The sequence below is a fragment of the Zootoca vivipara genome, chromosome 8 (genome assembly GCF_963506605.1).
Source record: "Zootoca vivipara chromosome 8, rZooViv1.1, whole genome shotgun sequence".
Lineage (NCBI taxonomy): Eukaryota > Metazoa > Chordata > Lepidosauria > Squamata > Lacertidae > Zootoca > Zootoca vivipara.
This window is the reverse complement of record NC_083283.1, coordinates 22,380,794-22,408,451: the sequence shown is the minus strand read 5'-3', so window position 1 is coordinate 22,408,451 and position 27,658 is coordinate 22,380,794. Positions and strand designations below refer to the sequence as shown.

Sequence of the window (27,658 nt, the reverse complement as noted above, 5' to 3'; positions counted from 1 at the left end):
TAAACTCCTCCATGTGCTAGCTCACTCTTTCCACACTAAGCATTTTGTTAAGGGGGAGGTAGATGACGCCAGTGGAAACTGGAAGTGTTTGCTAAATTCCCCCACCTCAACCTGCCTAGGCATTCAGATAATCTCAGATGCTCTACCCTTCTGAGATGAGTCAGGCCACTATAAATGTCAGACAATTCCACTGAGATAAGAAATGGTTCCCGGAAACTGCATAAGTTCATGTGTCTGTCTGCAAACAGGAAAGGAAATCAGGCAGGCAAATACGATTGGTATTTGCTATCACCATTCCCCCCCCCCCAGTCTGAAAATAATAAGGTAATGAATTACATAATCAAATTTGGCCACAGCAAACAGTGAGCTGAATATCAGACCCTGCAGAATCCGAACTGTAGCAGAACAAAACCAACACCGCATGCAACAGGTATGGGGTGGAATGGAAAGCAATGTCTTTTGACATCCCTACACGCCGCATCTGAGAAGACCAGCCTTTGTAGTGGAGACCTGCTTATGAAACTCCCTCTGCAAGGAGTTTCCTCTGGCAGCACCAAGCAGAGTCATTTTTTACAGCACAAGCCTCTACATATTGACTCGAAAGTGAAGCCCCATTGAATTCAGTCAGATTTACTCCCGAGTAAATCCCACATAGGATTGCAACCTTATTTTCCCAGGCTGTTTCTGGTTTTTAAGTTCTGCATTTGAACTTCTTTGAACTTCTGCTTTCAATTGACGGGTTTTATTGTGATGCTATCTTATTCTGTTCTATTCTTGAGATTTTTATTGTTTTTATGTTTTGTTTGTAAACTGTCTTGGGAACCGTTTTTGCTGAGGGCAGTACAGAAGTGTTCCAGATAAATAAATATTGCTTCAGCTGGTTCCACTTCCACTTTTGGTAAGCTGTGTTGTCATTGCTGTTTGTCTTAGCTGTTCTGCTGCTGTTAACTAGTGCTTGTTTTTGAACTGCGGGCGGCGGCCATTTTTGGAGAGTTCAATTGATGCGCAACCACTGACACATGGGTCCTTTTGGACCTGGAAGAGGGAAGATTGGGGATGGAACGGGGTGGGGTGGGGTGGAACAGAACCCCCATGCAAAATGGTTGCTGCCTGTATTGGTTTTTATTATGATTGGTTTATACTTGCCCCAGGAATGGCATTACTGAAGGGCAAAACACATCATTCTGACATCAGGTGAAGTGACAGGTGAGCGGCCTCACCCCCTGTCAAACTTGACCCATGGAGGTGGGGAGATAAAAATCTGGTCCCTCGGTCAGATCCTGTTCCCCACCCAATAAAGATCTCAAAGGCTGCAATCCTCTGTATGCTTTCTTAAGAGTTAGTCCCACTGAAGACAGAGCAACTTAATTCTGAGTAAGCATGTATAGGGTTGCACTGCAGATAAAAACAGGCAAACATAAATATGCAAACAGCCATTAATTAACAAATGGTGATTTGCAGGATTTTGACAGGATCCGATATGCATCCAAGGCGCTATTGACCACAGTAGCCTAGAAGCATTCTGATATTCATCCAATGCTAGTCTTCTGCCATGGTTCCAATAAAAATGTCAGAGACTGACAGTGTACATATTTAGCCCTGCTCAAAGAATCTCAAAGGCTCTGGAGGAGTAATAGTGATTACCCAACACCTTGTTTTTATATCAGTTCCCATCCCTGTGTGGCTCACTAACCCATAATCTAAAGCAATTTGTGGGCTGGGGGCAGGGTAGGGAAGACAGGGAAGAAAGGAAAAGAAATGGAATGTTAACATGATGTCTTACAAAGAGGATCAAATATGACTTTAAAGACAGATCAACCCTTTACCAAAATAAAAAATGTTCCATATGGAGCAGCTCAACCATACAGGAGGGACCATAGCTTAGTGGTAAATAGAGACGGAGGAGAAATTTGATTCAGCAAGCATTTAAAACCAGCTCGTTCAAACTCACTGTTTCCAAGACAATATGGAAATCAAACAAAAGTACCCTTCGAAAATGCAATGCAGTTCTCCAACCAAATGACATTTGCAAAAATGCTCATATAGGGGGAAGTGTGCACAAAAAATGATGACATTAGTGAAAATAACATACAAAATGCATTATATTAGGAGAAACTGCTTGCAAAAATGTGCACAATAGTCAAAAGTGCATAGAAAAATGTATTTATTAGGAGAATATTGCATTAAAATGCTGATGAATTTTCATGCGAACTTTCTTTAAAATAAACCCACAAATGTGGAGGACTGAACTTAATATTGGAAAAATGGAGAAAACAAAAATGGACAGCTCCTTCCATCCCTAGCTGTAACATGCAGAAGATCCCAGATATGCCCCAACCTTCCCAGTTTAAAAAGCAACAAGTAGCAGGAGAAGAGAAAGGTCTCTATCATGGCAGATATGTGTAGGAAGTAAATTACAAGGATATAAAATTGTTATTTAAACTTTTGGTATTATATGATTCTCACCATAGAGATGCATGGATAGGATGATGCCCTATATGGGTCTTGATCAATAGTAGTGTCCAATTTACTACCAGAATCTCAGGATGTGCAGCAGTCTATTTTTTAAGACTATGGTATCTTTTGATACCCCTCCCAATTGCTAATTCCAGGGGGATGGGGGAGTTCACCTGAGTGCGGCTGCATGTTTTGCTTAATACTGATCTATGTTGATGATGACATTACCTAGGACTGAAGATGACTCTGAAGGCCAAGGAGAAAAATGAACGTGGGAAGATGCCACAGGATGAGGAAAAGAATCGGTAGTAATCATACGCTGACTTAGCTTGGCTAAAGTAAACCAATCTCGCGTCTGGGTGACAGTAGCCTATAAAATAGAACATTCAATGGTTTGAGTTTATTTCAGTGCAAACTTTTATAGGTTCAAAAAGAGGAACAGATTTGCAAAACTTCATTGCTTTGACACTTGTGTGAATAATCAAAGTAGAGGTCTACAGTATGAAGCTGAGATGACTCATTGTAGAGCCCAATAACACAACACAATACAGTGGTACCTTGGTTTAAGAACAGTCCTGTTTACGAACGATTCAGTTTACCAACTCCGCAAAACCAGAAGTAGTGTCCCAGTTTGCGAACTTTACCTCAGTCTAAGAACGGAATCTGAATGGTGGAAGGGCACCGGCGGTGGGAGGCCTCATTAGGGAAAGCGCGCCTCAGTTTAAGAACGGTTTCAGTTTAACAACGGACTTCCGGAACGGATTAAGTTTGTAAACCGAGGTACCACAGTATATGAATGTTTAAGCAGGTAAAGTTATGTAAATGCAGTATATGCCAATTAAACTATACCAAAAGTGGTCACTGATAGCTACAGGTTACAATAAATAACACTACTGTTGTCTATCTGACAAAAAATACATAGATCTGCATTGTGATGATAGGGAGCTGAACATTTGTATTCATCTTCTTAACTGTACCCCAGCATGTTGTATACCGGTATGCACCAGTGAAGGGCATTCAATTCTATGTTCTTAAATCTGCATTGTTGTTGTTGTTTAGTCGTTTAGTCGTGTCCGACTCTTCGTGACCCCAAGGACCATAGCACGCCAGACACTCCTGTCTTGCACTGCCTCCCGCAGTTTGGTCAAACTCATGTTCGTAGCTTCGAGAACACTGTCCAACCATCTCGTCCTCTGTCGTCCCCTTCTCCTTGTGCCCTCAATCTTTCCCAACATCAGGGTCTTTTCCAGGGAGTCTTCTCTTCTCATGAGGTGGCCAAAGTATTGGAGCCTCAGCTTCACGATCTGTCCTTCCAGTGAGCACTCAGGGCTGATTTCCTTAAGAATGGATAGGTTTGATCTTCTTGCAGTCCATGGGACTCTCAAGAGTCTCCTCCAGCACCATAATTCAAAAGCATCAATTCTTCAGCGATCAACCTTCTTTATGGTCCAGCTCTCACTTCCATACATCATTACTGGGAAAACAATAGCTTTAACTATACGGACCTTTGTAGGCAAGGTGATGTCTCTGCTTGTTAAGATGCTGTCTAGGTTTGTCATTGCTTTCCTCCCAAGAAGCAGGCGTCTTTTAATTTCGTGACTGCTGTCACCATCTGCAGTGATCAAGGAGCCCAAGAAAGTAAAATCACTCACTGCCTACATTTCTTCCCCTTCTATTTGCCAGGAGGTGATGGGACCAGTGGCCATGATCTTGGTTTTTTTGATGTTGAGCTTCAGACCATAATTTGTGCTCTGCTCTTTCACCCTCATTAAAAGGTTCTTTAATTCCTCCTCACTTTCTGCCATCAAGGTTGTGTCATCTGCATACCTGGGGTTGTTGATATTTCTTCCGGCAATATTAATTCCGGCTTGGGATTCATCTAGTCCAGCCTTTCGCATGATGAATTCTGCATATAAGTTAAATAAGCAGGGAGACAATATACAACCTTGTCGTACTCCTTTCCCAATTTTGAACCAGTCAGTTGTTCCATATCCAGTTCTAACTGTAGCTTCTTGTCCCACATAGAGATTTCTCAAGAGACAGATGAGGTGATCAGGCACTCCCATTTCTTTAAGAACTTGCCATAGTTTGCTGTGGTCGATACAGTCAAAGGCTTTTGCATAGTCAATGAAGCAGAAGTAGACGTTTTTCTGGAACTCTCTAGCTTTCTCCATAATCCAGTGCATGTTTGCTATTTAAGGAATTATACCAGAAAGATATGGAGGTCTCGTACACCCCAGGTAGTGTGCTTGCTTACCTTGAGCCAGACATCTTGAAGTCAAATGGGCCTTAGAAAGCAGTGCTAATAACAAGGCCAGTGGAAGTGATGATATTCCAGCTGAACTATTTAAAAATTTAAAAGATGATGCTGTTAAGGTGCTACACCCAATATGCCAGCAAATTTGGAAAACTAAGCAATGGCCAGAGGATTGGAGAAGATCAGTCTACATCCCAATTCCAAAGAAGGGCGGTGCCAAAGAATGCTCCAACTACCACACAATTGCGCTCATTTCACACGCTAGCAAGGTTATGCTTAAAATTCTACAAGGCAGGCTTAGGCAGTATGTGGACCGAGAACTCCCAGAAGTGCAGGCTAGATTTCGAAGGGGCAGAGGAACCAGAGACCAAATAACAAACATGCGCTGGATTATGGAGGGATGACACAATTGTATTCTTCCATAGCTCTTGTGCCTTTAACATCATCGCGGCTAGAAAATGTTCAAGCTTTTCCAGCATCGCAATGCTGAGAAAACATAATCTAGTTACATTCCCCTGACAGAGTTGAAATTCCAAGAGTTGCCTAGGAGGAGGGATTGATTGTTAAACTACTCGGAGAACTGTTGCCCAGCGAGGGGAACAATTCTCAGCAAATTTAAGAAATTACACTTCCCAGGATTCTTTGGGAGAAATCACAATGGTTTAAAGTGGTTATGATACTGCTTTAAATGTAGAATGCGGGTGGAACCAAAGAGTCAAAGACTCTAAAATAAGGAACAGAACAATACACATATACAAATGACAAATAATCAGCAAAAAAAACTATTTTTAAAAGGGGGGTATCAAATAGATTACACAATTCTAAAAATAATGAATGCAACATAGTAAGACACAGATAGTCAACCTGTGGTCCAAAGTCTTAGCCAAATTTCATGCAGGTTGCAAGGAGAGATACAGCTGTACACAGGGGGAAAGGCTATCCTGCACCTGTTTAAGTCACACGGCATCTATTTTACCTGGCCAAGAGAGACGTAGAACTTTTTCATAATTAAGTCATTTTCATTCTCTTCAGAGGCTTCTGAGGGTGGTAGGCTTTTGCTGAACCAAGGATAATACGTTTTATCTATAACAATGTTGACACCAGTTCTGCTCCACTCCACCTGCGATATCAGCTTAGCTAACCTACAGCGAGGTGACAAATATTGTATGCTTGCTTAGATTATCTAACTGGTTTTAGCAGCAGCATTACTGTTCTCTTAAAGAAACAAAAATGTTAGGAGACACTTTAGCAAATGGCCTTGTCAGGATGCAACCCAGAGAACCCCTCCCACAATGCTTATTTCAGTCTACTGCCCGGTCGCTCATTCCTCCTATCTGCTAGGGAAAGCAGGGGATATTGTTTTTCACTATAGCAGACTAAGAAGAAGAGGTGTTAGGTGCAAGGACATGGAGGATTGCTGGGCTGGAAAAGCAGCAGATGCACCTAAATATGCATCTCTGGGAAGCTGCTAAAAGTGACAGAAGGATACCCTGTAAATACAGCGTGACCTTAGCCTCAGGTCATTCTGGAGATAGATTGCAAGTTAGCAGATTCCATCTGGGCTCTAATTGGTTTACAAACAAAATTACAGGTAGCACTGACGAAGGAGTCAAACCAGGATCAGTCAGTATGTATGGCCAGCTGGAACCCCATTGGCTCATGTCACCTGATCCCCCCCTGGGCTGAAAGCTGCAGTACATCCTCCAGTCCTCCGCTGGAGCTGTAGTGCCAGAGTATAGGCCTATGTTTCCCTCTGTTTGTCAGCTGCCCTGCTGATGCACTGAGTCAGGCACTCAGACCCTGCCTGCCAGAGTCCCCATTTAGAAACCTTTGGAGCACTAAACTGTAGCAATTAATTATTTTTTATTTTATTTACAATAAAATTGGACAACACACTCTCCCCCTTCAATGGAGATGTTCAAAGCAAAATAAAACAAATCCAATAAATTATAACAAGTAAAAACATTAAAAATAACAGCTCCTCCACACTAAAAACAGCTTTAGAAATCAAGGCGGGCAGAACCAACGCCAAACCGCATGGAAGCAGCTGTTCCGTTTGCCTTGATCTCCTTGTACTTATTGTAAAACAAATATATGTATTTTCTGCCATCAATCACTTCCATTTCCTCTATAGTTTTCTTGACGCCCCTGGCTACAGACTCTGTTTTTGTAAACTACCCTGGAAGCTCTGCTGAAGGGCAGTATAGAAATATTTTTAAACAACTAAACAAACAGTGGCTAGATTCCCCCCCCCCTAAAGAAAATAGTAGGTTAGAGGCATTGCTGCCCCTGGTGCTTGCACACAATTGCCAATCATCTGCCTTGCAGGTTTTATATTCGTATTAAAGGGACCCCTGACCATTAGGTCCAGTCGTGACCGACTCTGGGGTTGCGGCGCTCATCTCGCGTTATTGACCGAGGGAGCCGGCGTACAGCTTCTAGGTCATGTGGCCAGCATGACAAAGCCGCTTCTGGCGAACCAGAGCAGCGTATGGAAACACCATTTACCTTCCCGCTTGGAGTGGTACCTATTTATCTACTTGCACTCTGACGTGCTGCTCTGGTTCGCCAGAAGCGGCTTTGTCGTGCTGGCCAAATGTCCTGGAAGCTATACGCCGACTCCCTCGGTCAATAACGCGAGATGAGCGCCGCAACCCCAGAGTCGGTCACGACTGGACCTAATGGTCAGCGGTCCCTTTACCTTTACCTTTAAACCATGCAAAGAGGATCTGCCACAAAATGAGGGAGGCTGAGGGAGGAAGCCCATGACACTCCCGCTTCTCTTAACCATGGTTAAGGAAGCTGCCTTACTATAAGACTACTGGTCCACCTAGCTCAGTCCTATCAACATTGACTGATAGCAGCTCTGAAGGGTTCAGACAGGAGTCTTCTCCTTACTTGGAGATGCCAGAGTCTGAAGCTGGGACCTTCTGCATGATAGAACACATGCTCTACTGCTGAGCTACAGCACCCTCCTTCCCTGGATTATGTCTACACCTCCTCTTAGATCAGGGACAGGGAAACCTGTGGCCTGCCATAAATTGTTGGATTCCAGAGTATGCCTCTAAATGCCCGTTGCTGGAAACCACGGGAGGGGAGGATGCTGCTGTGTTCTTGCATAGGCATCTATCTGGGTGTCCACTGTGAGAACAGGATGCTGGAATGGTTGGTCCTTTGTCTTGATCCAGCAGCATCTCCTCACGTCCTTAACATTCATCAGCCCCAGACAACATCAGTGAAGATGGAAGCTGCAATCAAACAACATCTGGAGGACCATGGGTTCCCCACCTCTGACTTAGATGCAGTTGCAATTTGTGTTTTAAAGAAAGGCACAGAGATATACGGAGCAGATCAGGCAAAATGAGCCACAGTGGGAAGGCTGCGGGAGAGATCTATTGATTAAACACATGCATACCAGTAAAGTTCGGTAATGATTAAATGTGGAACATCGTGTACAGGCGATAAATTAGGACTGCCTGTAAAAATTACAGAATGAGAGGCCATAAAAACAGCATCAGTTTCATTATTCACAGAAATCATTAAAATATGTAAGCTAGGCCAAAAGTATCTGAGAATTATTATCATATTTGTTCAAGAGAAATGTACAGCTTTAAAAACCTGCAATCCAATTAGAAGTTGCAGTACCTGTATTCAAAGTAACAGTCGCTCTCTAAAAACGATGGGAATCTCTCCTTCTTAATCCACGCAATAGCCTGCTCTCGGTCCAGACACTAACATACACACATAAAAACTTTTGTAAATTATCTTTCACTTCAGGTATCATATGCCATGTAGTCAATAAACAGATTTGCTTAGAGACTAAGGGAGCAATCCTAACTCCCTTCACCAGCAGTCTGGCAGAACTTTATGAAGCCATGGTGGAAGAGGGGGCAAGTCATAATTTGGCAGCAGTGGAGACAGCTTGAGATCCAAAGGTATAATTTGAAAATCATTGGATTTCAGAGGAATCCATACCCCACATTGTGATGGTCTGTGGAGGAGATTAGAATAGGGAGAAGTGGTCCTCTGCTCCACACCCTGCTAGCCACCCCCACCCACCACCCCACTGGCACAGAGCTCCCTATCTTTCACCTGCCAAAAGCTCTGAAAGAAGCAGTCTAATTGAATGCATCTTCTGTTTGACAGCTGTCCAGTCCAAGACTGATTTAAGAATAAATAAAAATTAGAAAAGGAGAGAGGGAGCTTTAAAGTTGCCCATTGACAGCAACACTAGGACAGCAGACTGAGCAGCAACACGTGTCACAAGTCTCCCCCATCAGAGTGAGATAGAGCACATTCCTATTTAAATTATAGTTATCATTTCTAAATTTACATCTCTATATATGAATCACCACATTCAAATTGGTGGAGTATTTTGTCTCCTTTTTTGTGATGTTGCAGTTAATCATGCATGCCTTCTTTGAAATGCAGGGTGAGCTGAAAACAACATGCTAGAGCAGGGATGGGAGAACATCTTCTGGCTGGTGGACCAGATTCTTATCTTCCCAACTATGGCAGGCCAAATATGACAGGTGCTTGGGCCCATCTACCTGTCAGTCATCTAATGTCACCATGATACCAGATGATACTGCACTTTGAAGCCCTGGTTGTCAAGACTTCAAAGCGCAGCACAGGGCTGTTTGAAAGCCCTTTTGGAAACAGCTCCATGCTGCTCTTTGAATCTTTGAAAGCCAGACTTTTAAATAGCAATGCAGGGATATTTGCAAAAGGGCTTTCAAACAGTCCCACACTGATTCCGAAGCAGTACCCAGCAGGACTGTAGTCTCAATTCATCAGCTGGTGAATGAAGACTTCGAATCTGCTCTCTGCAAGGGTCTGAGCAGGATTTCATTCCCACCCTTCAGCTGAGCGTTTATTTATGTATTTTTATTTAATGAAGTATTTCTAATTTGCACTTTCACGAAAGTATAACAAGACAGTATATAGCTTACGATATATATAATGAAATCAGTAAAAGCTTAACTAAAAAAATCAATAAAACATCAGTGAATATGGGTTAGTGAAAAATAAAAAAAGGCCTGTCTAAACAATACAGTTTTCAGAGGATATCTAAAATAAGGCAGGGCTGGTTCCTGAACCTCTACTGACAGGGAGCTCCACAGGGCAGCAGGGTCTGTCACATTAAAGGCTCCATCCATAGTAAAGGCCAAGAAAACCTCGGGGGTGTGGGGGGAACCACCAGAAGTGCCCCATCAGAGCAGTGATCAAGGTGGAGCATAAGGAATCAGACAGTGCTTAAGGTATTTTGGTAGGTTGTCTAGGACTTTGTAAGTAAACACAAACACCACAAGCACTTTTACATTTTCATTAATAGTCACCGCATTGGCCCGAAATTGCTTCTTTGTGTCTATTCTAAGTGGCAAGGAATTGTTCCCAAAGGAAATAGTGAAATTCAAGAAGCCCTGCTACTTGGCAACCTTCATTTGGTTCTATAGGGTTGTGTGGGAAGCATGCTCCCTGGTGCCCCTGAACATCTGCAGAGGAGAGGGGGGAAGCCTCACTCTAAACAACGTCCCAGAATAATGAATGCTGATGTTGGCCATGGATCACATAATACTTTTTGCAGAGGCAAAGGATGGCTGTTCTTCTCCTGTTAGAATATGCCCCCTATGGTTTACTGATAATGGTTCCTGGAAAGACTGAAGACCGCTTCTTTATTTTGGCCAATTTTTCTGGATGTAAGAAAATAAATTTGTAATTATTTATGTTCAGCTGAAACAAATTCCAGCCTTTTGTCTGCAGTGTTCCTGAGAAAAGATGATAATGCCAAAGTCAGATTTATCATGCTAAGGGAAAACAAACGTCCAAAGTTATGTTCTAAATTTAATAATATGGTCATCCTATGCATGTTTAACTGTTCACTGGGGTCTATTCCTTTGTAAGCCTATTTGGCATTGCACTGAAAGTGTTGTTGTTGTTGTTGTTAAGCAGATTATAAGGGCAGCCATCCTATTAAATAAATATTAAGCCCTTATCACACAGCAAATGCATATGAAAGCTTGAAAGGAGAGGGTGAGATCGTGTCCACCAATGCCCCCTTTCATTTCCCTGCATTCCTCCAGTGGGGATGTGCAAAGCATAATACGTAAAACTGTAAACATAATACTGTATGGCAGGCTCTATGATCATGCAGGGGGCAGCCCTTGGTAATATAGCACCCAGTGCAAGGCCAAAATTTGATGCCCCAGCCCCAGCCCTGCCTTCCTAAAGCCACCAATTGGTTAAACACAGGACCACACCAATTGGATAAAGATTTTGGAATTGCTAATACATAGCACAGCATATTGGGTTAATACCTCTTAAATGCATAAGAACAACAATTAAAAAAACAATACCAATCATCATCTTACCATTGTGGAATAATTCGGGTCAAAATTTAACACTGGTGGGGGAGGGGGAACAGGTCTGAGGTCTGGAATTTCTTGCTTTGCTGGCCTTATGACATCGTAAATGGGATTCCGAGGTTTCTTTTCACGCAACATCTTTTTCAGCTGGTTTTCCAGATGCTGTGGGGCATCGGTAGTAACTTCAAAAACGCCAAAGTCAGGATTAAACTTAACTGGCTCTGCAAAGGTCTACAACAACAAAACGTAAAGATTATAATAATTATCACAGCACTGATCGGTTGCAGTACAGCTGTGTATTGGTGGGTGTTCCTGAGGATGGAAGTCCAGCTGCTTACTTACCTGAGTGCAAGTTCTCTGGAGTTCGGTGGGACTTACATTTGAGTAGGCTTGTATAGGATCGGGCTTTCTTTCTATTCCTTTCAACCCATGTGATGTAGTCATTTGCATTCTGGATGGGTTTCTCGCTGATTTTTTGTTGTTGATGGCATTAGGTTTTGCTTTAGAACATTCTGAGATTGTGACCCTTCACCGGGGATATGGAACCTGTGGGCCTCCAGATGTTGCTGGACACCCCCAGTTCCCATAATCCCTGACCCTTCACCATGATGGTTGGGGCTGATGGGAGCTGGAGCCTAGCTACACCTGGAGGCCCACAGATTCCACTTCCCCCTGCCTTTCACCTTCTAAACTTACTAGAAAGATCTTTCGTGCACTGTCAACATAGAAACCTTACTGGTTATGGGCATCTGGTGGCTGGTGACCCTCCTTCTCCTCCCTTTTCGTTTATGTTATTTTGACATTTCTTAACTTTGGGTAGGCGGGAACCTAATTATACAGTCTGCAACGTAAGAATTTAAAGTTTCCTGCAGTTATTTAAAGAGGAGAGAAACACAAATAATAACAATAAATTCCAAATCGTTGAACCCTTGCTAGTTTATATGAGCATGCAAATGAAGCACGTAAATTCCATAATCTGGAGCTATTTGAATAGACACTAGATAATTTTAGCTGTACAATATTTACATAGAAAACTAACCAAGGATAACATTAATTAATCACTTGTATCTATTTTTAATTCAGTCCCTAGCTGTAGAGCCCAAGGGCCCATTTTCCAACATGCATTCCAATTAGCAAAATTGAAAACATCTGGTTCCTTTAATGTAGTTAAAAAAAGATGCCAATAACAATGTTTTAAATATAAATCGTATTGTCATTTTGGATGCTTCACCACCAATCACTTACATGATATATACAGGAATGGAATGAAACAACCAATTGCCTTCGCCAGTATGATTAGCACCAAACTACTAAGTTAATCAAAGGCACATTCCCGAATTCAACAACTGACTTCACTCTTCTGAACTGGGCCTCACACATGCAAAAGGGTTCAGTGGTATTGGACGAGACGCCTCACATTTTGCATCCCAGAGCATTGCACAAGCACGGCTGAACATATGAGTAGAACAGTGCTGATCACTTGGTTGACAGTTGGGGGAACTAAATCCATCTCTGCCCCCCTGGTGTATGGCTTACTGTGACTACATGAATATGCTGGCTCCCAAAGAGGAGCTCACGTTCACTTACCTCCTGCCTGGGCTTTTTACGTCAGTGTGGGATGCCAGCTAAGCCAAGGTTTGGCTTAGTGTATCAACTACACACGAGATCATGGTTAAGGTCTCCCTTTCTTAATCATGACCAGTAAACATATGACGAACCTTGGGTACAGATTGCGGTTAAGGAAGAGAGACCTCAACCATAATCCCAGGTTTAGACAACAAACTAAAACAAACCTTGGCTTAGCTGACATGCCCCAATGAACCAAAAACCAAGGGAGGAGCAAAAGGGCTATGATCTCCTCCCCAGGAGCTAGTGCATTTCAGTTAAGCCACCTGGCTAAACAAACCATGGCTTAGCATTATGCTCAAGCCACGCCTATGAATAAACTTACTAAAAAGATCTCAATTCTGATGTAATTTCTATGCAAGAAGTGCCATTCTTTGCCACTTAGAAATAGGCCATCCAACGACCACCATAGCACTGAAATCCCCCACTATACAAAAATCACAATGTATTGGTTAATTTTGTCAGATGATCACTTCTGGCATCTATGTAGGCTAGCAACAATTCTTTCTCCTCAAGCGCATGCTTCCTGGGGTAGATGACATTCAGCCCAATGCTATTCCTTAATTTAACCTCTTGCCTACATAGTAATGCTGGGTCCTGTTTCTAGGCAACGGCTGCATAAGCACAACAAAGATAAAAGGCCAAATTGTAATGGTGTTTTAACAGGGGCGTCACATTCTTCCCGAGTAACGATGTGCGATGAGCTGCAGGAGAGTCAAACTGGAAATATAAAAATGTTCACATTAACCACATTAATGTTGACAAGAGAAAACCCTCCTGAGAAAATCAAATCATGATGAGGTCAGGATTTCTCAACAGCCACGTTCCATTTTGTTGCTTTGACATGCATTGTAGCATTGTTCTCTCAACCTGGAAACCCACTGGGGTTTCCCGCATGAGATAATTCTTACAAAGTCAACATTCTCTCTGTGATATTTTCATGGGCAACCAACTATGTGCGCTCACACTTCGGAAATGCAGTTTAGAATCTGCAGTGACCTGGAGGCAAGCGGGAAGGGCTATTCCACTTCACCTATTCCACTTCAAGAATACAGACGTCACCCTATTACCCTATATTATCTCATAAACCAGTTAATATTCACAGTAAGTGTTTAAGGAAAAGTTTATATCAACATACTTACGGGGAGATTCAAGAATTCATTAAAGAAGTCTACAAGCATATCATCGGTTGCTAAATAATCCTCCTGCAAGGGCCAAAAAGAACAAAACTATGTGATGTGATGAAGCAAGAGCAGTTTACATCTAACAGAAGTAGGGGTGTTGGGGAATTGAAAAGGTAGCAAAAATTGCTGCAGCGTGCATGTTCTTCAGGAATGGAAATCAGTTAAATATGATTTGTATTTGTTCACAAGTCTGCAAACAACATGTGGTTAATTATTTTTATAATCTGCTTTTACATTTCCTTTACACTGAGTAACAATAACAATAATTTATTTTTGTACCCCGCCCATCTCACTGGGTTGCCTCAGCCACACTCGGCATCTTCCAGTAAAATATAAAAGAGCACAACAAAACATCAAATATTAAAAGCTTCCAGAAACAGGGCTGCTTTCAGATGTCTACGAAACGAATGCAAGTTATATAATTTACATTCAACAGTTGGCGGCAAAACTAATAATGTAAAATTTGGTTCAACAGAAACAGTGCAGATTGTGATGAATGTAGGTTGGAGTGGAAATTGCTGCCTTCTTAGAGGGGTTGGCAATTTCCATACTGTCAGTTTGCTGTTTGTGAATTGTTTTCAACTTTCTTTACAGGTAGATAGGAGGCTGCCACACCAGGTGAGACCGTTTGTCCATTTAGTTCAGTATTGTCAGACTAAACCAGGCATCCCCATACTGTGGCCCTCCAGATGTTTTGGCCTACAACTCCCATGATCCCTAGCTAACAGGACCAGTGGTCGGGGAAAATGGGAATTGTAGTCCAAAACATCTAGCGGGCCGAAGTTTGGGGATGCCTGGACTAAACCATACTAGATTAGAAGGATAAATTATCTGGCCCAATATACGGCCAGCAGCTGCTTACTGGACATTTACTACAGAACATTTACTACTACCTTGTTCGCTCACATTTTATGAAAGATTCTCCTCTCGTGGTTTCTTTTTTATTATTTATTTTATGATTTTCAGTTCTATACATTCCAGGAATTTTATAATCATTTTAACATTTCAAAACTTGACTTCCTTCCCTCTCTTTCTGTGGTTCCTTAAATTTATTTTTAATATTTTCTGCATATCCAAATTACGGTAGCTTAATTCATCTACTTTAAATATATACTCATAAAACTGCAGGTTATTACAATAATCCTGCCAATGTTCTTATCTGTTTACAGTTCTTTTTGTAAATATTCAATAAACCTTTTCCATTCTTTTATAAAAAGTTTGTTATCTTGATTTCTTATTTTTCTGGTAAGTTTCGCCATTTCTGCATATTGCATAAGCTTTCGTAGCCATTCTTATTTCACTGTATCCATTTCGTATCCATTCCTTTCCATTTGTGCCCTCTCCTCTCATGGTTTCCATCTTCTATTTTTAACTCAATGCAGTAGCTATGCAATTCCCTCACATGGCTGTTGCTGATTGCTCTAGCCATTTTCATTCTCTGTGGTCTGCCTCTCCTCTCTAGGAATCAGCTCCATCACTTTAGCTCTTCGCTCTTCAAACAGAATTGCCCTGATACCTTCCTCCTCTGCCCCTCTGAAGTAGGGGGCAATTGTGATGGGGAATGCAGTGAGGGTGTATTTAAATACCCTTTCCCCACACACAATGGTCTCAATGAAAATCATGCCTCCCTCAAACATTTGGGGTTGAGGAAATTGGGGGGGGGGGGCTACTAACTTGGTGACTATTAGAAGTGTAACAGAACAGTTCCTAGTCCAGATAATAGAAGAAACGCCGGAAATGGCTTGATCATTCGATTAGGGTTGCTTGAGAGGGGGGCAGCAGCAGCAACCTCTATCCCTTTTGAGCCCCTCAACTGTTCCTCTCTCTTAGCACCACTTGTCCTCTGCCTCAGGCAGCAAAATGCCTTGGACTGGCTGGCCCTAATGATTGACTGCTGCTAAACCGTCCATACCTGGAAGTACTCAGGGGTCTCTAGCACAGGTCTGTCCTTGCTACCTGATCCTTATAACAAAAGGAATCAGGGCTCTCCAGGGGCCTTCTACATTCAAAGCATGTGTTCTACCACCCAACCGTCTTTCTCCCAATGACTAGAATTATGGCATGTTTCTCCAGACAATCCGTTCAGAGAAATGACCCACCTCCACCTGAAAATAACTACCTTTAAAATAAAGGACATTGGAATTATTATCAGAAGGCAACTACATTCATCTTCCTATTTCAATTTCTCATACCTACCTAAAAACATCTGGACCACATTGGTGCCAGATGCTGGGATTTAGAGGCTTGCACAAACCTCTAGTTCCCAAACTAGAAATCTTAAGATTGAGGATAGGGCCTATCCTGCTCAGAGGCAGATTTAGGGGAGTGCCACTGGTTCAGTCACACAGGATGTCAAGCCTTGAAGGTGACCTGGAAACTACAATTAATCCAGAATGCGGCAGCTAGACTGGTGACTGGAAGCGGCCGCTGAGACCACAGAACACATCTTGAAAGATCTACATTGGCTCCCAGTACGTTTCTGAGCACAATTCAAAGTGTTGGTGCTGACCTTTAAAGCCCTAAATGGCCTCGGTCCAGTATACCTGAAGGAGCATCTCCACCCCCATCGTTCTGCCCGGACACTGAGGTCCAGTACCGAGGGCCTTCTGGCGGTTCCCCCGTTGCGAGAAGCCAAGTTGCAGGGAACCAGGCAGAGGGCCTTCTCGGTAGTGGCACCCGCCCTGTGGAACGCCTCCCCTCAGAGGTCAAAGAGAAAAACAGCTACCAGATTTTTAGAATACATCTGAAGGCAGCCCTGTTTAGGGAGGCTTTTAATGTTTAATAGATTATTTTATTTTATTTTTCTGTTGGAAGCCGCCCAGAGTAGCTGGGGAAACCCAGCCAGATGGGTGGGGTATAAATAAATTATTATTATTATTATTATTAGCACAGCAACTATAATTTAGTATGTAGAGCGAGAAGCTGGGGGAACCAAATTTTGGTGCCACACAGGCACTACTGAAATTTGAGTGCCCAAAGTCTGCCACTGCCCTGGTGAGAAGGGAACAGGAGCCTCTGTGAAGCATAAGCCTGGGATTGGCAGGAAGTAAAAAGCCTGGCTCAGCCAGGTCTAGTCTTAAGATCAAGCCTGGTAGAAGACAGCAGCACATTTTCAGCATGCAGTTTCCCGGTCAGGCCGCTGACTTCAGAATGTCAATAACTGGATTGAGGTACAATCGCCACAGCCCCATCCTGGCCTTGACATCCCCATTGCAAACACATTTCTCACGTGATTAGATAATGATGATCTCAAAGCGTAACAATCTCTGTGTAAACCTCTGAGATTAATGGGCTTCACACAGCAGCACACTAAAACAGGCAATGATCTGAGTCTTAAATGCTTAGTTGTGTTTTGCATGAAAAATTATTAGAAACAGGCCACAGTCAATAAACTGCCATATTTCATGTTTATTCAGTCATCATATGCAGATAGTTTAGAAATCACCCCATTGCAGATGACTGGATTTGAAAAATTAAACAAGAAATGCAGATTTTTCTGTCCCCAGGGAACTGTATAAAACAAATCGCTTCTTAACAGAGGAATTAGAAACCCTTTAGAAAGATGCAGACGTGTGCTTTTATTTGGCCATAACCATGTTATTTAGGGGACTAAAATATGGGTAAGAAATATATACAAATTGTATCAATTAAGATATTTTACTACATTTTACACACATTTAGCATATTAATGGAATTATCTTTTATTTTTTAATATAAACAAAACTTCCCCATAGATTGTTAATTGTTATTCCCCTTTTAAAAATCCACCTTTACTCCCCTTGCAACAATGGCAGCATCAGAGGGGGGGAAATAGAGAGAAGGGGAGAGAAGGAATAAAGTAGATTTTGGAGGGAGCAATTCCCAATTCACATCTTACAATTTAAGGCTTAATCTTCTCAGATGAAAACAGCTGCAGATATCACGTCAATGTGTTTCACAAGTTACTCAAAATTCCATAAGAATTAGATTTGAGCAATTACGTTTTGAACCGAAGCCTTGAAACTTCTAATTTAAGATTCTGTTTATCTTTGGATTTAGTTGTTGTCCCTTGGTGCTGGTAGAAACACAAATCTTTTTTTTCTGACTAAAGAACAATCCTGGGAAACCTTGATCCATCTTGTACGAATACGTTTGCTTTTAACAATTGTATGACAGAAGTTCAACAGGAGGAAGTTATTGCTAACACTTTATGTTACACTGATGGGAAACGTCCCTGGGAAGTCTTGCGCAACAAATCCATTTCCCTAAAAGACTGGAGTCTTAAAATAAGAAAAGTGATGAGGAAATACACTTGGAATTGTGAGTAGCACTTGCTTTGACACAAGGTCATCTAATCTTCCTGCAAATCAGAACAAATGCTTAATATAAACAGGTCATCTGGAAGCGACTGCAATTTGGGATATTGTTACCTCCCTTCTCTTCCCTATTGCGTAAAAACTCATCCAAGGGTCGTTGTGTCCTCATCTCAGGCAGATTTAATAACAGAGTGCTTCGAACCCTTTGATAATACAGCACTTAGTACATTCTGGATCAGTCCTGGCTGTGCCTACAGGGAGCTATCCCACCTTTCTAGAACTGAGGCAAAATGTACCAAGTATTTTATCAATAATTTTGCTATTTTTTTTGCCTGAGCCTTGAGTTTGAGCTAGCAGCAAAGACAAGTAAAAGCACTAGAAACGGACTATCTCCTCTTCAAGGATGTAAGATAGCAGAGACTTCTATTCTGACCTGTATTCATCTTAATCAGTACTGTTTCCTTTCCGCTGCATTTGGGTTTCTGCCAAATGCTACCATACTCATCTCACTGTCCACTATTTAACATAAATTGTATCAGTTAGGTAACTATTCATGTAACTTACCGGTATATTCATTTCCATGTAAAGGAAACATCAAAACAACATAAAAATGACTTAATCATTAATTATGCATCATTTGCAGACTTCAAAAAAACCACAACAACCAAGTGAATGAATACTGATCGTATTCACTTGACTGATTTCCACTCCTGACCATAGATGAGCTTCTTAACTGTAGCTATTTCCATTTCCAATTTCATTGGAATTCTCTGACATCCCTAGCTAACTGGGGAGAGGGCTCAAAGAACAGGTAAGTCAATTTTCATGGGGACTTGCTCGCCTTGTGATGCCATCTATACCTTGCAAAGATAAAGGGGAAAGAAAAACCTTACTATATTTAAGCCTATACAAAAAGTGGGTGGGTAAAAGAAAAATGGGAAAGTGTTGACAGGGCCAAGCTCTTAAAGCCGCAATGTAACAACACTATGAGAGCTACATGTTTAAGGGAAATGATGGATGATATTAACATGCAGCATTTCAGCTGCAGTTACAACCTAAACCTTTGTTATCTTATCTTATTTCAGGGCCCACCCTATTCCCGTGATTGTAATCTGATTGTAATCTGTTTAAACTGTTTTTAATTTTGAACTTTAAATTGCTTTAACCTGCCTTGGGACCTGCTGGTGAAGAGCAGGTAAAATTAAAATTTAAAAAATGTGTGCCTAAGGTTGCAATCCTATACATGTTTACTGGAAGTAAGTCCCACTGAAATTCTGAATAGACAAGAATAGGATTGCACTGCAGGTATGTGTCTAGTAATTAAATGCATATCTGGCAAACCTTTAATTCACAGAATCAGAGTTGGAAGAGACCACAAGGGCCATCCAGTCCAACCCCCTGCCAAGCAGGAAACACCATCAAAGCATTCTTGACATATACCTGTCAAGCCTCTGCTTAAAGACCTCCAAAGAAGGAGACTCCACCACACTCCTTGGTAGCAAATTCCACTGCCGAACAGCTCTTACTGTCAGGAAGTTCTTCCTAATGTTTAGGTGGAATCTTCTTTCTTGTAGTTTGAATCCATTGCTCCGTGTCCGCTTCTCTGGAGCAGCAGAAAACAACCTTTCTCCCTCCTCTATACGACATCCTTTTATATATTTGAACATGGCTATCATATCACCCCTTAACCTTCTCTTCTCCAGGCTAATCATACCCAGCTCCCTAAGCTGTTCCTCATAAGGCATCATTTCCAGGCCTTTGACCATTTTGGTTGCCCTCCTCTGGACACGTTCCAGCTTGTCAGTATCCTTCTTGAACTGTGGTGCCCAGAACTGGACACAGTACTCCAGGTGAGGTCTGACCAGAGCAGAATAAAGTGGTACTATTACTTCCCTTGATCTAGATGCTATACTCCTATTGATGCAGCCCAGAATTGCATTGGCTTTTTTAGCTGCTGCATCACACTGTTGACTCATGTCAAGTTTGTGGTCTACCAAGACTCCTAGATCCTTTTCACACGTACTGCTCTCATGTGAAAAGAGCAGTAATTAATACAAATTAGTATGCTTTTGTTAGTTTAATTAGTTGGTAATGCAATTTATCCTATTGTCCTAATTTTGAAATTTGTCCTAATTTTGAAATTAATATCCCCTCTGCTTTGTAATTTAAATTTTCTTACATCTGGGGTCTAATCCTATACCAATTTACTAAGGAGTAAGTTCTATTGGACACAATGTGACTTACTTCCAGGAAAATATGCATAGGAAAGTGTGCACCATTATAAAGAAAATTATAATAATTTTGAAATAATATGTTTAAAGAAATCTTTTCTAATTTCTATCCCTGTCTTGTGATATAAGAAGTTAATTTTTTTTGGTTGAGTGGATGACAACTAATAGGGAGTGGAGTGTGAGGTATTGTTGCTCCTCTGTTCCACTCTTGCTTCACTTAAGTAATTGCATGACATATAGCAATTATATTTATATCATATTTATATTTATAATAACTCCCTGATTCATCTATAAACTGAGGGCAGGAGAAAAAAAATGTTTACTTACAAACTCATCATCTCTTATGCTGGGGGGCACTGAAACACAACACAAAAAGAGAAAGGGAATAAAAGTTATTCAGCCAAAGCATTTTTCATTTGTTTTCAATCTTACCAGAGATCAATGATCACTAACTATGCAAATGTCGTTGTGAATATTGCGAACAATGTACATTTTAGAACCAAGAACCCATTTACATATCAAAAAGCAGCTATTTCACAATTTTTAAATAAATATATTCCTGATTATTTGCAAGATACAGACTGATATACTTGTTTGTAAAGGACAATAAGGAGGAGGTGGAGATATAGATTATTTTGGGGGACTCATTCCCATATTGGGGACCTCACTGAGGCCCTTTTCAGGATGTTTGGGTGTGTAAGTTTAGCCTTGGTAACTGTCATCAGCTTGTTTCTTGTATATTTAAGAGCAGTTTGTTTTGCAAATACAGTATTAACATATCATCTGCTTATTAGCTCTATATACCACCCACACACAAAAAAGTTTCACCTGCTGATTCCTGCATGTGAAGCTGCAGCTAAAAGCAAAGGAACCATTTTGGAATGAGTTTGTTTTCTAGCTAGTGGCCAATTCTAATGCATTATTCTAAAAATTGATGTACAGAAGTGAAAACATGTAGTGGGCCTAAGCAATAAAAACAACAACGGTTTCCTGAAATATACTTTAGGGAAATGACAACTGAATCTGCCAACTTATGAGTTTGCAGTATCCACCTATAAGATGCACAGACACTTGATAATTTGATTTGTGGCATCAAAATTAAAAGCAGAAGGCTTTTAAGAACATTTGCCAATGCATGTTGAATAATCCTCATTTCAAGCGCCATAGATGAATTCACTAAATCCTTGTCTAGGACTTAGTGCAGACTTAGGCAACCTTGGCTCTCCAGATGTTTCGGAACTAAAACTCCCATGATCCCTAGCTAACAGGGCCAGTGGTCAGGGATCATGGGAGTTGTATTTCCAAAACATCGGGAGAGCCAAGGTTGCCTATGCCTGACTTAGTACATTCAAAATCTAATGGGTTCAACTCCTGGATGAATCCTGCTAACAGAGGCAATCCTGGATGGCCGATACAGTGGATACAGAACTGGACTCTAACCCAGGAACCTTTAAAACAGGTGCAGCTAACCTGTGGGCCACAACTTCCAACATCCCTGAGCATTGGCCATGATGACTGAGACTGATGAGCGTGGGTGCAACAACACCTGTAGGACCTTAGTTACCCCTGCTAACTAGGCTTTTCCCTGCACAGCCTCAGTATCTGACCCTGTGCAATAAGTCACAGGTTAATGCAGGCCCGGGTGGAAAGAGCAATGTTCACACGTGACGCATTCCAATCTAAAAAGCGCTTCTGAGCATCACTTGTGAACATGCCCTTTAGGGTTGTGGGGCTTGGCTGGCTGACAATGTATTTTCCTTTCAGCGTCCATCTCTCTCCCTCCCACTGAAACATGATCTGTGTGATTGGATTAAAGCGGAGCACATCCGATCCTCTTCATTGTCTGGCACGCTCTCCGGCCGCAGTACATACCCGTGGTGAGCTTCTTCTCTCGCATGGTGAGGATGGGCGCACTGACTCTGTATAGCGCCTGAGCTAAAGCCTCATGGTCCCCAGGGGAGCTCGGGGAAATAACTTCTGCTGGGCCCGGGGCAAAGAGACTGCAGCGGGCCTAAGCGTAGGCACGCACGAATTGCTCGGCGTTTGCAACTTGTCCTAGTTACTGGGCGCTATTACAGCCAAGCTGGGTTGCTATGGAGCTGCTGCAGGCCGTGCACAGGGAAAACAAGGCTTCTTGACTCCATGAACAAACATTTGTCTTCTTGGGGGCGAAGGCTTTCTCTCGGCTTGGCTAGCCAGCCGGATAAAGCGAGGCGCGCGGAACCAATGAGCACAGTTCCTTCCAATGTGCCTTGCCTTCACTTTGAGCCTCGAGGGGGCGCAGGACCGCCCTGTCGGGTCTGCAAACGACAGCGCCCTCTCCAGTCCTAGCCCGTTAGGAAACAGCTTGAGGGTCTCCCCCCCCCCCCAAAAAAAAGTCCGCTGCGTTTAGACGGCTGCAAAGACTTGCGTTGGTGATAGGATCCTCCAGGTGTTGCCCACGCTGCTTGCAGCTCCCATCAGCTGCAAGAGGAGGGGTTGGTTCGCCGATATTGTGATGCATTTAGCAACGCGTAATGCTGCCTTGGTGACGATTATACTGGGTAGAATTCTTATCTGCGCTTGCTTCTGGCAAGCCTCCCCCCTCTCTCCTTTAATCAAACAACTCTTTGTCATGACCCCTCGGCTTCAAAATAACGCCGACCTGTCTGGCAGGAGCACGTACATTCCTTCCATGGAGGAACTTTGAACAGACTTTTATTAACTATCCTGGTGCAGATGCCATTAGGTTTAGGGCTAAACAGGGGCAAAAGGTCTTCTCCATTACTTGAAGAGGCACGCCATAATTTGAATGCAAAAAGGGTATGGCCTTTGCTCTGGATTGACTGATTCAGAATAAATACCTCCAACAATTCATCCTAGTACAGCTGAGATTCAAAATATCTCTGCAAAAGAAACAGGTGCTAATGACATTTCTAATCAGTGTTAATTCCCCCTTTGAGACTGAGTTAATTTTAAGGATTTCCAGGCTCCCCGCTGGCCCGCTCCATTTAGCATTCCCGCCCTCTTTAGCGATATGTGAAAATACGGATGGTTTAAAAGTGATAGTTTAATCCTGCGGAAACTTACTTTGGGCTATGGAAAAGTGAGAGGTGAATAGTAAGTAGCATCAAAGGGTTCCACTGTCTCACTAAAGTATTAATTCTGAATCCCTGCTCCTGATTATGCCCTTATTTCTATCTCTGCTCATGGGTTGGCTGTCTGCCATTTATTTTCTTAACTCATGCAGTCTCCTCTGCGCTGAGATTAGTAGACTCGCTTTAAGTTAATTTTCATAGTGGCCGTAATAGCCTGTAATTTATATTTCTCCATATAAATTGGAAATTTAACGTCCAAGATGCCAGTGGATTTGTGCATGTTAACACTTTGGTAAAGGTAAAGGGATTCCTGACTGTTAGGTCCAGTCACAGACGACTGGGGTTGTGGCGCTCATCTCGCTTTACTGGCCGAGGGAGCTGGTGTACAGCTTCTGGGTCATGTGGCCAGCATGACTAAGCTGCTTCTGGCGAACCAGAGGAGCACACGGAAATGCCGTTTACCTTCCCGCCGGAGTGGTACCTATTTATCTACTTGCACTTTGACATGCTTTCGAATTACTAGGTTGGCAGGAGCTGGAACCGAGCAACAGGAGTTCACCCTGTCGTGGGGATTCGAACCGCTGACCTTCTGATCGGCAAGCCCTAGGCTCTGTGGTTTAATCCACAGTGTCACCTGCACTTTGGTAGTAAACAATAAAATCAGATTTTATTTTATTGTTAGTAGAGGCTGTCAGTGCAATCCTTTCATGCTTATTCATAAGTAGCCCAACTCCATTCAAGGGGGCTTGCTATCTCAGAGGAAAAAATAAGCCTTCTTGTCCACCCTTCTTCCATATCTGTGGGGGATTATCAGATGAAATTCATCAACATAAGTGGACAATACTGAGCTTCTGACTGCCTCGAATCCCAGCTTCAGACAACTAGAGTTCAGACAAATCAGATAAAACTATCACTGCAATCAATATACAGCTCAGGTTAAGTAGCCCATTTGCTTCTTATGCTAAGCTGTGTTGGATAGCACTTTACAAACATAATGATTCCAACGAAGACAAATCTTTTGACACTACTGTACAATGAAATTGATATCGAAACCTGACTTTACTGATGACCAAAGTGTATTATTATTTTATAATTCTAAGAGACCAACAAAACATCCACTAAACGAGAAGATATATTTCTCAGAGTTCTGGAGGCCCATGGTTAGGCTATTGAATCTCACAATCACCACAAGGAAGCAACAAGCCTGGGATTTGTCAGCAACCTAATGACACCACAACTTATTGGAATACTTGTGTTTCCAGAGCTATGCTGAATATTCTTATTTCCAGCAAATGTCCTCCTATGCGCACTAAGCCAGCTGAGCTGTTAGGGAGACTAAGAAAGATGTCATAACTTAGTCCTGATGAGCCAGCTTCTTCCTGCCTTCCAGGTCTTTAACATGATCTCACTGAAACAAACAAAGACTTCTCAGAGCCATAAGTTATAACTGATAGCCAAAGGAAACACATTTTAAATATTAAATACTCATTGGCTATAGTTGGCAGGCAAGACTGGAGCAGGAACCTACAATGCTAAGTTTACAGATGCACTGAATAGCCTAAAAGCATTAGTTCAGGTTCCACACACCCCCCAAAAGCTTTTGCGAAGTATTTTTCGAATATGAATCTTTGATGTCCCCTAGCGGTGAAATTGAGTATATTTCAATGAACAATGCACAGAAGAGCGTCAGATATCAAACACCAAGGGAATAGAAAGATGTTTGGTACTCTGAACCTACTCACTCCAAACCCTCCTACACGCCTCTTAGCACAGGCTCCACTGAAGGTCCAAATTCAACAAAGAAAGAATGCCCTCCATTTCTCACAAGATCATCTGGCAGCAACTTAAAGTACTCAGAGGGGGAAGAGAGTAGGCGTTTCAGTGTCTGGTTTATATCACTTGGGTTTGTATGGCATGGATACTGCTGTAATTAATTTCATTCTTGTAATGGAAAAGCATAGGCAATTTGGAACCATATTTCCATGCTGCGACAGAACTTTTTTTGGAAAAGATTTATTATGGCTTGTTCTCTTTGCCCCTTTCTTATGAAATCTCATATCAACGTTATCATTATCTGCTTCAACATACTTCATGTTGAAACAGTTAAAGTTGCCATCTTCTTTCTATGTATTTTAGAAACACTGTGCCCTTATTTATGCCCATTACAAATTGCCATCTATGCTGACCCATAATTTATTTAGGTAAGCACTATTGTGCTCTCTGTGTGTGTGTGTGTCTCTCTCACACACCAAGGCATTTCCACACGCAACAACTGGTTTATGGACAAATAACCACCGACTATGTGATCCTGAAGCTGAGGCTCCAATACTTTGGCCACCTCATGAGAAGACTCCCTGGAAAAGACCCTGATGTTGGACAACAGAGGACAAGATGGTTGGACAGTGTTCTTAAAGGTACCAACATGAGCCTGACCAAACTGCGGGAGGCAGTGGAAGACAGGAGTGCCTGGCGTGCTCTGGTCCATGGGGTCAAGAAGAGTTGGACAACAACAAATGTGACTGCAGAAGAAAGAGGAAACACACACATCAGCATAGCTGCCAACCCTCCCTTTTTTTGCGGGAAACTCCCTTATTCCAAGCCACCGCTGTCAACTTTCTCCTTTTTTTGCTGGAAATTCCCTTATTCCAATGCCGTTTCTTGCTGCTATCCTGGATTGTTAGATATACCGTAGACTGTCCCCAGGACAGGTGAGGCTGCTGATCCCTTATTTTCAAATCCGGAAGTGGACAGCTATGCACGTCAAGGACTTTGAAGATGCACAAATTCAGGACAAAAGGGAGAAATGAGCTAAGAGGAAGGCACATTTGACAAATCCTCACCATTTATCATCAACTCCTGCTTGGATACCTATGTCCCCACTGTGGAAGGACGTGTGGATCCAGAATTGGCCTCCACAGTCACAAGACTGTGTTCATGGAAGACAATCTTACTCAGCTACGAAAGAAGACTGTGTCCATGAAATATACTCGGAGTCGAGAGTGAATTTCATGCTCTTCATTCAGCTCATAGTCATCAAGGAGAAGAAGAGAAGAATGGCCTTTTACCAAAACCATCTGCTTATATACATTATTTACACAATGGGCTTTGCGTGATTGGCTACTTCAGGGCTACACCTGTGGGCCAATCAGTTTGTGGATTGACTTCTGCCAGCGGCCTGATTGGCTGCTCCTGCAGGCCAATCAGGTTGTGGATTCACTTCTGCCAGCCACCTGATTGGCTGCTCCTGCAGGCCAATCAGGTTGCGGATTCACTTCCACCTGGAGTTGGATTGGGTGGCTCCTGCGGACCAATCAGACTGCTGGTTCTGGATCCTATTGTTCTATGATTCAGCTCAGTACATAACAGTCCCATTCTGGGCACCACAATTTAAGGAGGCTGACAAGCTGGAACAAGTGCAGAGGAAGGCAGTCAAGATCAAAGGTCTGGAAACCTTATGAAGAATGGTTGAAGGAGCTGGGCAAGAGGAAACTGAAAGGAGATATGATAGCCATCTTCAAATATTTAAAGGGCTGTCACATGGAAGATGGAACAAGCTTGTTTTGGCCTGCTTCAAATGGTAGGACCTGAACCAATGGCTTCAAACTACAAGAAAGGACACTCCAACTAAACATATTAGGAAGACCTTTCTGACAGTTGTTCAACAGTGGAATGGACTTCCTCAAAAGGTGGTGGACTTGCCTTCCTTAAAGTTTTTTAAGCACAGGTTGGATGGTGTTTCCTGCATTGCAAGGAATTGGACTAGATGATCCTTGAGAGAACTTCTAACTCTACAATTCTATGATCACTTGTAGAGCTTCACTTGCATTAGCAGCACAGTTGGTTAGGAGGAAATGCCTACTATCAATCAATTTCTGTTCCTGTTGAAGAGGATGTACAGTATTATAAACACAGCTTGGAATTAAAGCAGTCATGAATGAATAAATTACATTTGTTTATTCTAAATTGATTATTTTGATGTATTTGTATATCTTCCAGATTGCCTTATGTTTGATCTCTTGTGGTTTTATTGAGCTGCAACTGCCAGCTGCCTTGGAACTGTGGAATGGTGTGAAATGATGTTCTAGCAATAGCCATCAAGCAGGCGGCTATGGACTGCCTGCATGCTTCTGCATACTTAGAAGCAGGGAGTGTCACACCTCTGTCCA

The 27,658-nt window shown here is 42.3% G+C and overlaps 1 protein-coding gene across 4 annotated transcripts in view; it reads right to left on the bottom strand.

Moving 5' to 3' along the window:
* Window positions 1-22,853, bottom strand: part of RGS22 (regulator of G protein signaling 22) — a 77,188-nt gene extending 54,335 nt beyond the window's left edge. For 2 of the 4 annotated variants that reach the window (XM_060277686.1, XM_060277687.1), the window contains exons 1-7: window positions 22,288-22,852; window positions 20,743-20,771; window positions 13,848-13,910; window positions 11,086-11,310; window positions 8,360-8,445; window positions 5,691-5,856; window positions 2,686-2,827 (exon numbers count right to left, since the gene is read on the bottom strand). In XM_060277686.1, the coding sequence (XP_060133669.1) occupies window positions 2,686-2,827; window positions 5,691-5,856; window positions 8,360-8,445; window positions 11,086-11,310; window positions 13,848-13,910; window positions 20,743-20,771; window positions 22,288-22,312 (736 nt within the window). In that variant the 5' untranslated portion in view covers window positions 22,313-22,852. Of the gene's footprint in view, window positions 1-2,685; window positions 2,828-4,109; window positions 4,173-5,690; window positions 5,857-8,359; window positions 8,446-11,085; window positions 11,311-13,847; window positions 13,911-20,742; window positions 20,772-22,287 lie in introns of those variants that run through there. The other 2 variants (XM_035126309.2, XM_060277688.1) reach the window with 2 other exon arrangements.
* Between the last annotated feature and the right edge of the window lie 4,805 nt (window positions 22,854-27,658).